This window comes from Aquarana catesbeiana, linkage group LG05, assembly GCF_042186555.1.
Source record: "Aquarana catesbeiana isolate 2022-GZ linkage group LG05, ASM4218655v1, whole genome shotgun sequence".
Taxonomy (NCBI): Eukaryota; Metazoa; Chordata; class Amphibia; order Anura; family Ranidae; genus Aquarana; species Aquarana catesbeiana.
Window position 1 is genome coordinate 371,571,017 of NC_133328.1, and position 14,900 is coordinate 371,585,916.

At 41.7% G+C, this 14,900-nt stretch overlaps 1 protein-coding gene across 1 annotated transcript in view; it reads left to right on the forward strand.

The window, feature by feature from the left end:
- Positions 1-14,900, forward strand: part of EXOC2 (exocyst complex component 2) — a 357,767-nt gene that overhangs the window by 260,294 nt on the left and 82,573 nt on the right. Inside the window, exons 21-22 of the mRNA XM_073630963.1 lie at positions 806-922; positions 14,707-14,848. Of these exons, the coding sequence (XP_073487064.1) occupies positions 806-922; positions 14,707-14,848 (259 nt within the window). The remainder of the gene's footprint in view (positions 1-805; positions 923-14,706; positions 14,849-14,900) is intronic.

The window sequence follows — 14,900 nt, forward strand, 5'->3', positions numbered from 1 at the left end:
CTGTTTTAAAGGTTTAGTAATTAATTTGTATATGTGTACATTACTCTACTATCCAGCTAAGTATTTGTTAAATCTATGTCATGGGTTTAGATGTTATATTATTTGATATAGTATCTGTTATTAGTCTCCTATGAATAAAAAGAGTTCATTTTAAATAGCATTTATAAACATAAGATGTGCTCAAGCTTCATCCAAACTCATCGCTTACCTAAACTTGAAAACTTTGGTTTTTTTGTACTACAGTGAGCTGCAACCTGGCCTGCTGCTCATTTGAGTACAAAAAAATAGTAGCAATTTGGCATTTGAGTTTGTAGGACTCCAAGCTCATCTCTGTTTATAAACATATGGCCCTTACACATTAAGTCCTCATGCACACGGACGTTTTTACAGCTGCTTTTTTGAGCTTTTTTTGCAGCTTAAAAAGGCCTGTCTATGTTAGTCTATGGCTTCATGCCCACCTAGGCGTTTTTGAGCTGCAAGTGGCATAGGCGTTTTTAAGCTGTAAAAAAAACCCAGGACCAGTGGGTTCTGAGAGACGTTTTTCAGCTGTAAAAACGCTCAAAAACGTCATTCACCAACGTTTTTTAGCGTTTTTGATCCATTGAAAAAAAAAAAACGCTCAAAAACGCTAAAAACCGCTATTGCAAAAACGCTGAAAAAAGTTTAAAAAAATCACTGCAAAGATACTGGCGTTTTCATAACGTTTTTTTAACAGCCTGTGTGCATGAGGGCTAAATGGAATAATCAGGGGTTGTATTCTGTGCATAAAAATGTTGTGACTGCATATTATCTGTTTCTTTCTTAGGAGAAACGACTTTTAATTGTTCTGAGCAATTGCCGCTACCTGGAAAGACATACACTGCTGAACATTGCTGAAAATTTTGAGAAGCAGGGCTTCCAAGGAATAGAGAAGATAACCCAGGTATACATTTTATTCATTTCCTCTGTTTCTCAGCTAGATGCTGGGGAAACGGTTTTAATTTGTAACTAATTATTACAGTTCTGCACCATCTAATAGGAGTAATCAACTGCAGTTTGTTGGTGTTCCTTCTTTTTTAACTTAACCTGAGGTTTCCCACTCCACTGGTACGCCAGTCCCTTCATATTAATATGGTGATATAAATCTGAGTGAACATCCCATTCATGAATTTCTTCTGTTGCTCTGGGCATGTGAGATCTCTTTGGATGCAAACCAATGCGATGCATTTACTATTAGAGACATGCAGAAACAAAAGATAAATCAAATGTCATAGTTTATTAAGCAAAAGATGCAGTAAGAAAGTCTATTCACAAAAGGTAGTGATGCTGCAGACAGATGGCATATGTTGGTGGCAGTTAAAGGGTTAAAGCTGAACTCCGGGCATATAAAATAAACCACCAATTTATGCAGATAAGTGTTCATTACACAGAACATTAAAGTAAATTTGATGCTAAACTTTGTATTTTTTTTAATTTTGGATGGATTGAGAATGTAAAAAACATTTGACTTAAAGTGGAAGTTAACCCTGTTCATGAAATTTAAGCCTGGTACATATATCTGCAGTGTGTTCTTATCTTTCTTCAAAGCATGAAGTCCCCTGGCTTTCTCCTGTTCAGGTCTTCTGTTATCAGCATGATAGCTTCTGACAAGTTCTCCTTCAACTGTGATAAAACCAGCCTGAATTTTGTGTCAGGGAGGGTGCTATAAATAGATTGGCAGAGAGCTGGTCTATTCACAGCACAGCTCTGCAAGTCTCTGCCTATGTGGAGGGGGGGGGGTTGTGCCTTTCCTCCAATCAGCTGTCTCACAGTGTATGACAAGAATCCACACCCACAGGTGAATCAGGAAGAGAAAATTCTAACAGGAAGTTAACTTTTTAAACTATATATAAAGCTAAAGACAGCAGATATACATATAAAACTTATGAAGGAGGATTTGTTTCATCTCTGTTTGTCATCTGAGGCTGTTCACTTCACTGGGTATATGCAGGGGTTTACATCCACTTTAGGGTACAATTTAATTTTACTTTTAAAAGCAACTATTGTAAGCACCTGAATTTTACTTGGTATTGGTCACTTGCTGTCCCTGTACAACAGAGCTCAAATTGATAACGGAAGAAACAGCACAAGGAGCTAATGAGCTTTGCTGCAGTGGTCATGCACTAACAAGAAACATGCTTGACAGTAAGGGAGAGCAGAGTGACAGAGACAAGCGCATCCATTTGATGCTTCTCCTTCAATGTTCAGTCACAAGTCAAAGCAGGGACACAATCTTTTTTCTTTACTTAAAGGATAAGTTCACCTTTGGAGCATGTTACATGTTACACCTGTTTTTAACATGTAACATGCTCCAAGTCAACACCCCTTCCCCATCCCTGTGACAGCAGGCAGGGGTTTTGTTCCCTGCACCTGCTGTCACATTTTAAAGATGGTGCGGCTGTCTGGGGCTCTGCCTGCACAGCCGTCTTATTCATTCACAGCAATCTGTGAATGAAAAAACTAGTCCCGTCTTCCTTCACAGGCAGATGGCTAATGGTTCCCAATGAACTGCCAGCATGCTGATGAACGCCCTCGTAGCTCATTTACAAGCCCTGCAGCTTTCAAACTAACAGCCTGTACAAAGGTATAGGTAGAAAGCGATAGGACTTGTCTCCAGGAGCATGACATTGCACCCATGATCCACTGATCGCTAGTGCAGGCATCTTGGGGAAAAAAATAGTAAATGCACATTTCTTTTTCTGCACAAATATGTGCATTTATTTATTATTTTCCCCCGTAAGTGAACATGGCCTTTAACTGCAACAAAAAAAGTCAGGCCTCCAGGCTGGCTGTGGTGTTGATTAGACCTGTGTAAATCTAAGGAATAAATGGACTGAAATACATATAATTTTGGCAAGTATACCTGAGTTCTCATATACAGTTTTATGAAAAAGTGGATACACCCCATGGAAATCATTGCCATTTTGAACAGGAAAACCTGAAGAGATCTTCATTAACCACTTCAGCCCCGGAAGATTTGGCTGCTGAATGACCGGGCCATTTTTTTTAGATTCGTCACTGCGTCGCTTTAACTAACAATTGTGCGTCATGCAACACTGTACCCAAACAAAATTGATGTCCTTTTTTTCCCACAAATAGAGCTTTCTTTTGGTGGTATTTGATCGCCTCTGCGGTTTTTATTTTTTGTGCTATAAACAAAAAAGAGCGACAATTTTGAAAAAAACACAATATTTTGTACTTTTTTGCTATAATAAATATCTTATTTTTTAAAAAAAAGCTATTTTTTTCTCAGTTTAGGCCGATATGTATACTTCTACATATTTTTGGTAAAAAAAAATTGCAGTAAGCGTATATTGATTGGTTTGCGCAAAAGTTATAGCGTCTATAAAATAGGCGATAGGTTTATAGCATTTTCATTATTTTTTTATTTTTTTTTACTAGTAATGGCGGCGATCTGCGATTTTTATCGTGACTGCGACATTATGGCGGACACATTGGACAATTTTAACACATTTTTGGGATCATTGGCATTTATACAGCTATCGGTGCTATAAAATGCATTGATTACTGTAAAAATGTCACTGGCAGTGAAAGGGGTTAACACTAGGGGGGCGATCAAGGAGTTAACTGTGTTCCCTGGGAAGTGATTCTAACTGAAGGGGGAGGGCACTGACTAGAGAAAGTGACGGATCGTGGTTCCTAGCTAATAGGAACACACGATCTGTCACTTCTTTCAGAACAGAAGACAGATTTGTGTGTCCCTCGTGCTCGCGATCGATCGTGGCCGGCGGTCATTGCAACAGTCAGCCACGAGCATCGGCTCCCCCGCTGTGCAGTGGGCACGCGTTCGCCTGCTACCCCGATCCCGCGAGCCGACTAATAGCTACGATGGTTCGCGGGATCGTGCCGACCTGCCGCAGTATAATGATGGTGGCTGGTCGGCAATACTTAAACAAATGACAAATAAAATTGACATTATGTATTTATTCTCGTTGGTGTGTTTACCTTGCTGTTGGTGTGTGTGGTGTCATCATGCCAAGATCAATAGAGCTCTCCAAGGCCTCATTCACACTGGCACTGTCAAGCCTGCATTTACATGCGTTTAGGGGACATATAAATACAGATAATGATTTTTCAATAGTTGCATTAAAACTGACTTTTACCTGAATTTAGTTTCAGTCAGTTTAGCTACATTTAGAGAATAGCATTCTATACATCCAGGATCTGATTAGAAACTCTAGAAATAGTTAAATGCATGCCAATGTGGCTAAACGCAGCTAAATCTGCTATCAAGCATAGAAAAAGGGATCTTTCGGGAAAGCCAAACTTAGAAGGTCCAGTGTTAATGAGGTATATGGCCCTTAGAAAAAAAAATGGCAGATGCCTTTGAGCCTGTCAAGGGATTTAAAAAGATTTCCAAATTTGAAAACAATCATTCCACCGTAAGTAAAATATTCTAAAGAAATCTTTAAGAACCCCAAAATTAAATTGCAGGATCTGCATTTGACTCTTGCAACAGGATTATGCCAATTTAGCCTACATGGGAGGTGTGGCAGCAAAAAGTCTTTGCAATGCAAAAGGAACTTTAAAGCACTACTACGGTTTGCCACTGACCATATAGGTAAAAACCAGACTTTCTGGAAGAATGTGGCGTGGACTGGGGAATCAAAGGTAGGCGTTTGGCCAGAGTGGAGCTTGGTGCACACCTTAAGTAGGAAATCGCCAGGAGGCCCCTGTACTAACAATGTGATTTTAGTACAGCAATCTCCCCACTGAGCTATTGTGTTCTGACCGGGAGACTGCCCTGATTTCAGCCGATATTTGTCCCATGTGTACTGGGCTTTACAGTAGACATGTTTGGCACACACCGAAGACTGTAATTGAGGAAAAACACCTTGTGTCTTATGCCAACCGTGAAGCATGGTGGTGGCTTCAACAAATCAGCCCACTAGGAGGTGAAATGCATCTGAGGGACATCTCCTGTGGATGGAGAGCAGAGCTAAAACCTTCTTACATTATTGGTTTCGCTTTGGTCAGTGATTTGGCATCCTGTGTGTAATCGGTTGCCATTTCTGTAGCACATGGTGGTGGAAATTTTATGATTTGGGGTTGCTTTGTGGTTTAAGTCCTCGGGCAGCTTGTCATCGAGTTAATTATGAATTCTGCATCATATCATAGTGTGCTTGATAAGAATGAAAGACCATCTTTCCAAAAGTTAAAATTGAACTGGAAATAGATAGTTCAACGTGAAAATGATCAGGAACACACTTGCAAATTTACCACAGAATAGCTCAACGAGAAGATGTAGGGGTTATGGAATGATCTAATCCAAGCCTTGGTTAAAGGGGTTGTAAAGGTTCATGTTTTTTCACCTTAATGCATCCTATGCATTAAGGTGAAAAAACATCTGTCTGTGACCAGCCGCTCCCCAACCCCCAACCCCCCCCCCCGCCCCCCCATTTTACTTACCTGAACCTTTGAACTTGTCCCACGGGGACACGCTCTCTCTCTGCATTGGGTTCTCGGCTCTTGATTGGATAGATTGATAGTAGTGCAGCCATTGGCTCCGCTGCTGTCAATCAAATCCAATGACGCGGGCGCCGGGGAGCGGGGCCGAGTCCTGCATTCGGGGCCTCTATGGACGCCGAATCCTGGACTCGGGAACGCCCTGGGAGAGCGCTTCTCCCAGGGGGTTATCTGATGTGGGGAGGAGCCGCGAGACCCGCCGTGGAACCCCAGAAGAGGATGACCGGGGCCACTCTGTGTAAAACAAGCTACACAGTGGAGGTAAGTATGATATGTTTGTTATTTTTTTTTTTTTTAAAAACCCTGAACCTTTAGTGTCACTTTAAATCCCATTGAAATATGGGGGGGGGGTTGAAAAGGGCAGATCTTGCAATGAAACCTGCATACATGTTGCAACTGAAAGATTTTTACATGGAAGAGTGGTCAAATATTTCAGAGTCACTGTCTGGCATAGCTGCACACCAGTCTCTAACACCTACAAGAAGTAATTTCTGCTCAAAGGGGCAGACCAAGGGTGAAAAGGCAAATTTTCTTGTGTTTTATTTGAGTACATCTTTAAGCTGTATTTCGAAAGAAGCTCTTGCATTTGTGTGTTCAAATAAACATGTTTGAAAAACTCAATAATTTCCATGGGATGCACTTAATTTTAACTGTAGTAAAGTTGTAAGCTGTAAAATCTAAGAAAATTTTTATAAAACATTATACTAGATATAATATCTATTGAAAGCTTCATGTTGCACTATGATACCACCCAGTGCTTTGTAGTATGTGGCACGCTTTGTGGTTGGTATCACAGTAAATATTCTTTCAAAAGTACAGTGAAGTAGTTATCCAACACTCAAGCACTCAGAATACTTCCTATCAGATTTCTATGTAACATGTAGTCTTCAGTGTTAGTGCCTCAACTTGAAGATCCTAATCTTAAGAGAAAGAATAGAATTGATTAAATCTTGGTCACCTTCTCTCTCCTTCTTAAGCCTAGAGTGGGATTTTTTTTCTCTTTAGATTCAGAGAATAAAATGTCAGAGTGGGTGTGATTACGTATACCTTTTAATTTTGACTTTTTGATAAGATGTATTTTTGATGACATATCAGAATCCTGTGACCAACGTTATATTATTTTTTTCCAGTAATGTGTGCTGTTTACATTTGTGTCTAAATTTATTTTCAGAAGACAAATTTAATGCTTAACAGGCTACATTCTAGTAAAGTGTAGATTAAACTATTTTTTACATGGACTTGAGTGTTACCTCATGGTTCAGGGCATTTATTGTTCTTTCTGCTTTTAAAATGTTTAGCTGTTCTCTATATTTTGTTCATTAACTAAGAAAATAATTTGCAAAAGTAACCATGCTGAACTTTAATAGCATCCCAATCTTAGTCCGTAGGGTTCAATATTGAGTTGGCGCAGCCATAACAACTTCAACTCTTCTGGGAAGGCTGTCCACAAGGTTTAGGAGTGTCTATGGGAATGTTTGACCACTCTTCCAGAAGCACATTTGTGAGGTCAGGCACTGATGTGGATGAGAAGGCTTGGCTCGCAGTCTCCGCTGTAATTCATCCCAAAGGTGTTCAGTCGAGTTGAGGTCAGGACTCTGTGCAGGCCACTCAAGTTCCTCCACACCCAAACTCGCTCATCCATGTCTTTATGGACCTTGCTTTGTGCACTGATCCAAATCATTTGGTGGAGGGGGATTATGATGTGGGGTTGTTTTTCAGGGGTTGGGCTTGGCACCTTAGTTCCAGTGAAGGGAACTCTTAAGGCATCAGCATGCCAAGACATTTTGTACCTTTCATTTGATCTCTTTCATGTTGTTTAGGTAGATCTCCACTTCCCAAAGGTTGCCTACCCCTACCCTACATGCTGTCACTGTCACATCTACTATTTATTTTTTTCAATGTACCTCTCCCCCACTGGGATCTCTGTGATGTTTCCCCACAGCTCTGCACTGTGTTACACTGTATCTCTCTCCCCAGTCACTCTGCATAATACATTCCTCCCACAGCATTCTGTGACTGGCCAAGGAGTGCGGGTGCATTTTTGATGCGTTTTTGCCATGTTTTAATGCATTTCCATGAGGAGGTGCAGATTTTGCAAATGGCAACGGATCCCGCAACTGATCAGTGTGATGAGTGTCATAGGATTTCATGGTCTTGCATTTTTCTTGCGCTTTTTTCTGTTGTCATTCAAACAAGAAATCTCGAACATTATCAGTCAAGCCCTTATTTCTTATGCTTTTTTAACGCAAAAGCAGACAAAAACAGGTCGGTGTGAAAGCAGCCTGAGCCTAGGTTCACATTGCAGCAATTTGGCATGCAATTTGACATGTCAAATCACATACCAACTCAGCGGCTATTGCCAGCAATGGCACCAACCAAATCTGTGCAATGCCGTACCGATTCCCAAAAGTAGTTTCTGTACTACTTTTGGCGAATTCGGGGTGCGATTTGTATAGACATCTGTATAGGAACCCACATAGATGTCTCTGAAATCGCCCCCCGAAGTCGGACTGACATACGAGAATGAATGAACTCGCACGATTTCAATGCCTCTGTCAGTGTGAACCTAGGCTAAAGGCCAAGAACATTCTTTTATGAAAATGTGTGAAAGTCATTTACTAAGTGAAAGTGCATGTACATCTGTTCTTTGCAAAGGGGGGCAAGTAATGAATGTTAATAGCCTCTAATTAGCCTAATTAGTCTCTGCTGCTAAAATGTACATTATTGATTTAAAACAGAAAATACTGCTTTTGGCCAGTAGATGGAGAAAAGTATTGGTGTCTGGACATTTCTGTGCTCACCACTGAAAATGTAATGAATCAGATACTGCAGTGAGAGAACTGCTATACATAATTGATGCAATGTTCCAGAGACAGACGCCATTGTTTGACAAATTTATTGGCCTGAAACCCTTCACAGATCACCCAAGGTAAACAGGGGAGTTCTGTCTCTTGTATCAATTTTGTATTAGGATTGGAAGCGAAAACTCTTGAAATATCCTCTAGAGTCTAGACCATTTCATAGTTAAAATTAAAACTAACACACTGAATTGTGTTTCGCTGTTATGTGTAATCTTACACCATCAATTCTAAATTATAACGATAAAAGTGTCGCACCACCGCCAAGTTCGAATAAACCACACTGCATGGATAAAAGCAACAATGAACTGTATCAACCAAATTGTGATCACTTCAAAGACAAAATTATATTTCTCCTCCTATGTATGTGACCGTAATATCCGAAACATAAATATATTGGCACACTCACTTTTGTATATGTCTAAAAAATTATTTTGTGTAGTCTCTTTTAAAAGTGCTTTACCAGAAATTGTTCATTCAGAAATCTTGGTGCATATTTCACATGCATGAAAGCTATATAGCGAGTCCCACCACCTTTCACAACATGCCTTACCTTACTACGTGAATCTTTTTAACCAAAAATAGGCCACGAGTGCTTTCCCCTTTCAGAGGTTCAATCCCAGGTACTTCTGCTCTCCACTCCTGGATTACTCCGTACAGACTTCTGGGTAGTTTCTTCCAATATCAAACAACCTCCACTGGCTCCTCTGCTCAAAAAAGAGAGGCTAACATAGTGTATTAAAATTAATAAAATAATCACACTGACAAAGTGCACTCAGAAAGCAGTGCACCACTTTAAAAGCATGTTTGTATATTCAGGTACAGTGTCCCCTTCAGACTCAGACTTTGACATTACCTAACCACTTCCATACCACAGGCAGTCATATGACGTCCTTGGCTTTCAGTGGAGATATCTGAATGATGCCTGCAGCTACAGGCATCATTCAGATAGCCGGCGATTCTGAGCACAATAAGAGTGATCAGAGTGACTGTTCAGCCGCTTAATCGTTCTTAGCGACGACGGGAGGGGACGCCCCTACCGCCGGACCTCTGGTGCTTCTCCGGGCTCTCCTGTGCGATCGGGGACCCGGAGAATGAATCGGCCGGCACTGGAAGAAAGGCATAGAAATTTCCGAGGGACAGATGGTCCCCGGCAATCTCTATGATCCTCAGAGGCCCGAACGCGACATTATGACGTCACGTCCAGCCGCACAAGTAAACAAAGCCCAGATCTCGGCTAGAAAAGCATCAGATCGTCAATTTTTTTTTTTTTGATCTGTTGCTTTCCAGCCTGGAGGAGAGATGACTGCCATTTTATTCCATAGGGTGTCTGTTAAATATATATATATAATGTTTGGGGGTCCTGATTAATTTTCTAGCAAAAAAATGATTTTTACATGTAGGAGAGAAGGGTCAGCATTTGAGCAGTATGGAAGTGGTTAATACAGTTCAAACATCGGCATTTCTGGGTAGGCTTAATGATATCACTAGGCCTCAGCTGACGTGTTTCGTCATGTGACTTTATCATAGCATGCGTATGATGCGCTAAGATTTCTTAATGCACAATTTTGTGGCTGAAGCACAGTTAAAGGGACTACACAAAATAATTGTTTTAGCCATATGCAGTTGGATGTGCCCATATATTTGTTAGCAATTTTTGGTGTCATTGCACATAGTAATAGTGCGGACATTTCCCTAATTTTTTTTTCTTCTGGTCTAATGTTCTTAGCCTATATTGTTGGCCTATTTTCTCTATAAGTGGAATGTATTTTAAAGTATTACTAAACCCAGGACCCTGCATTCACTATATCTGGTCACCCACAGTATACAGAACGTGGAAATGCCATTATTTCAGTAAATATAAACTGCTAAATACCTTTTTCATCAGCAGTATATATAGCAGGTCTGTTATTTCTATTAGTGTCCAGCCAAGAACTGCTTCACCACTTGCCAACCAGCCGCCGTCATTATACTGCGGCAGGCAGGGGCAGATCCAGAGTCTAGTCTTGGGAGGGGCACTGCCAGAAAATAAGGTTTTTTGCAGGCAATTTATCGTGGATATGGCTGGTGTTGGCGCTTCAATCATCATGATTGTTATGGTGTCAGGATGATTGAAGCGCACTATTTCTATTATTACATTGGAATATAAAATAAAATAGTTCAACTCACCCTAATGCAGAATCAGTGGGAGCCCTGAGTGTGTCACTTGCCACCGTCGCCTGCCACCAGATGCTGATTAACACTTGCCATGTCACCTGCCACAAGTTGCGGATTGTCACTTGCCACGTCACCTGTCACACCTTGCAAATTGTCACCTGCCACCAGATGAAGAATGTCATTTGTTATCTCACCTGCCACAAGCTGCGGATTGTGACTTCACCTGCCACACATTGCGGATTGTCACCTGTCACCAGGTGCAGATTGTCACTTGTCATGTCACCTGCCACCAGATGGAGATTGTCACTTGCCACAAGTTGGGGATTGTCACTTGCCACGTCACCTGTCACACATTGCGGATTGTCACTTGCCATGTCACCTGCCACAAGCTGCGGATTGTGACTTGCCACGTCACCCGTCACACATTGTGGATTGTCACTTGCCACATCATCTGCCTCTCGTTGCGGATTGTCAATTGCCACGTCACCTGCCACACATTGCATATTGTCACTTGCTGTGTCACTTGCCTGCTACAAGGTGCGTATTGTCACTTGCCACGTCACCTGCCACATGTTGCGGATTGTCACCTGCCACACATTGTGGATTGTCACTTGCTGTGTCCCTTGCCTGCTACAAGGTGCAGATTGTCACTTGCCATGTCACCTGCCACATGTTGCAGATTGTCACCTGCCACACATTGCGGATTGTCACTTGCTGTGTCACTTGCCTGCTATAAGGTGCGGATTGTCACTTGCCACGTCACCTGCCACACATTGCAGATTGTCACTAGCCACATCAACTGCCACACTTTGCGGATTGTCACTTGCCACGTCACCTGCCATATGCTGCAGATTGTCACTTGCCGTGTCACCTTGCCACCAGATGCAGATTGTCACTTTCTTACATCACCTTGCCACCAGATGCAGATTGTCACTTGCTGTGTCACCTGCCACCAGATGCAGATTGTCACTTGCTGTGTCACTTGCCACGTCATCTTGCCACCAGATGCAGATTGTCACTTGCTGTGTCACTTGCCTGCTACAGCTACATGGTGCAGATTCTCACTTGCTGTGTCCCAGTTTGAAGGCAGGCAGCAGAGAGATGATCTAATCTCTCTGCTGCCCGCGGCTGCACAGTGAGGGCGGGAGAGCGGTGATGCAGGGCAGGCGGTGAGAGATGATGTCATCTCTCTGCTCCCCCGCCCACTCACCTGCTGACTGGCCTGTTCAGCCGCTCACCCACTGGCACACCGACTGATCCACCCGCCGGCCCGCTAACTGATCCGCCAGCTCACCCGTCGGCCCCCACTAACTGATCTGCCAGCTCAGCCACCAGGTCAGCATGAGCCGTCGTAGCTACACCCTGGCTCCTTTAAGAGGGATAGCAGGCGCGCACGCCCGCTGCACTGTGGGGGTGGCGATGCTCGTGACCGGTGGCCGTGATGACCGCTGGGCACGAGAGGCAGAACAGTTACGTGTGTGTGTGTAAACACACAAATCCCTGTTCTGAGAGGAGATGCAGATCGTGGGTTCCTAATAGTTAGGAACCATGATCCGTCATCTCCTATAGTCAGTCCCCCCCCACAGTTAGTACACATACTAGGGAACACAGTTAACCCCTTGATTGCCCCCTAGTGTTAACCATTCCCTGCCAGTGACATTTATACAGTAATCAGTGCAATTTTATAGCACTGATCGCGTATAATTGTTAATCGTCCCAAAAATGCGTCAAAAGTGTCCAATGTGTCCGCCATAATGTCGCAGTCACAATAAAAATCGCATATCGCCGCCATTACTAGTAAAAAAATAACAATAATAAAAATGCCATAAATCTATCCCCTATTTTGTAGACACTATAACTTTTGTGCAAACCAATCAATATACGCTTATTGCGATTTTTTTTTATTACCAAAAATATGTAGAAAAATACATATCAGCCTAAACTGAGAAAAAAATTTGCTTTTTTTAAAAAAAAAAGTACATAGCAAAAAGTACAAAATATTGTGTTTTTTTTACAAATTGTCGCTTTTTTGTTTATAGCGCAAAAAATAAAACCCGCAGAGATGATCAAATACCACCAAAAGAAAGCTCTATTTGTGGGAAAAAAAGGACATAAATTTTGTTTGGTTACAGCGACGCACGACTGCGCAATTGTCAGTTAAAGTGACGCAGTGCCGTATAGCAAAAATTGCTCTGATCATTGACTAGTCAAATCTTCCGGCGCTGAAGTGGTTAAAGCTTATAGGAGAAGTTTTCATTTTCCTCTGACTGTCCCATAAGGTTGCATGACTCCTGACCCTCTGTCTGGAGGGTGCTAATTGGCCCTGTGCTATTCACATGCACCCTCTCAAACAAAAAAAAAAAACTCTCTAGCAGTACACATCAAACTTAGCATATGCAGAGTGCCTCCAAGGCTCTGTACTATCAGGAGATGGTTTGGGGACTGTGGAAGAAGGGGGGCTCAGAGAAGACGTGATCAAACAGCCTTTTTACTCAATGTGCAGGATTGACCCACAGTGAGTATAACAAGCATGCTTTACTGCATATACAGACTGATTTTACTGTTGTGGCTTTAGTAACACTTTAACTCTTGTGGTTGAATAACAAGAAAAAAACGTTTGGAAAAATTTTTTTTTTTACTCACCTCTAAATGCCTGTTGCTAGGGGGCCCCTCGTAGTCTGCCTCCTTCAGTGCTTGGGCTGGTGACATCACTTCCCCTCAGCTCAGGAAGGGCTCGGCTCTGCCCCCTCCCTCTTGTCAATCATATGGGACACGTGACAGTTCCCATATGATTGCGTGGCCAATCACGGCGCGCAGCGCCGCTCACACATGCGCAGTGGGTGCCCGGCTGTGAAGCCACAGCCGAGTACCCACAGTTGCAATGCCGGCGCTGCCGAACGGAGGGGGAGACGAGCAGGGCTTCCGATCTCCAGCATTGCTGGACCCTGGGACAGGTAAGTGTCTGATTATTAAAAGTCAGCAGCTGCAGTATTTGTAGCTGCTGACTTTTAATTTTTTTTTTTTTTTTAATGGGAACTCCTCTTTAAGGGTTTTTTCTCTTTGGATTGAATGTTGAATTACAGGGATTATTCTGGATTTTTTGGCTAATGCTAAGACATGTAAACAGCACATTTTTTATAAATAGAACCCCGAGAGCCCGCCATCTCATTAAAAATAATGCATTCCCTGTTCAGCTGTTTTTAAGCAGTTAGGCAGATTAATTGTAGAAGCTAATATAATCGAGATTTAACGGCCATAGACTCTGGGGTTCATCTACATCCAGTACCGCAAGTCGTTTCTGACCGTGCAAGCACATTACAGTCCATAGATGTATAGGGCTCATTCGCCTTCTTCTCCAGCCTTGGCCGTCAGATCTAGGTAAGTATACATCTGTGGAGGAGGGTGGAGGGATCAGTTAGGTCAGAGAAAAGGGACAAAAAGGATAAGTGAACTTATCCTTTAAATAATTGTAATAACCTTGTGTGTGTGTGTTGGTGGTCATTTTGCTGCAAGTTTCCTTGTAGATTGCAGGTGACTGTGTTCAATAATTCTAGCATTTTACTTTTTTCACTGTATCATTGTCCACCCTTGCTGGAGGTATTAGGGAAAGTTTGTTTGACAACAGGCTATAGTCCTACACAGGAGTCTTCTGAGTTTTAGAAAGCTTTTCAGATCATGTTCAGATGAGTTGAGTTTTCAACTTTATCACACTTGCAATGTTTTTTGGAAAGCAGTGTTAGCTCCCTGATTGCTTTTGTTTTTTACTGATTGATTAAATCTAAAAAAACAATTTAAAGACATTATGAAAACCATAAATCTTACATCATACAGATTCCAGTAGATAACTGTATATCCTATTATAATTACTTTATATAATGGTATTATAAAAACGCGAAGGGATTGTTATACACAATACACAGCAATAGATGTGTTATTTTAGGTACATATGGGGTATACAGTATTGTTTATGGCAAATCAGCCTTAATTAGGGGTTTTTAAATATTTTAAATTGTCTTTTTAGTATTTTTAAAACAGTGTTTTGAGATTGTCATGACATTATGATATGTATATTGAATTGTTGATGCTGGATAAGCTAAACCTGGGGTATAATAGTACGGTAGAAATATGTTATAATAATTGTGCCAAATTGTGAAAAATAACATTAATTATTACTTTTACTTTCAAGGCCAGTAACGAGTCTCTCAGGGAGCTGGACCATAGATTATTTGAAACCTTTATTGAGATGAAAGCAGATCCTATTGTTGGGTCCCTGGAGCCTGGTATTTATGCTGGGTATTTTGATTGGAAAGACTGCCTTAATCCTACAGGTAATGTAACCTATAGTAGTGGTTTTACATTATGCAAAATTAAAATAATTGC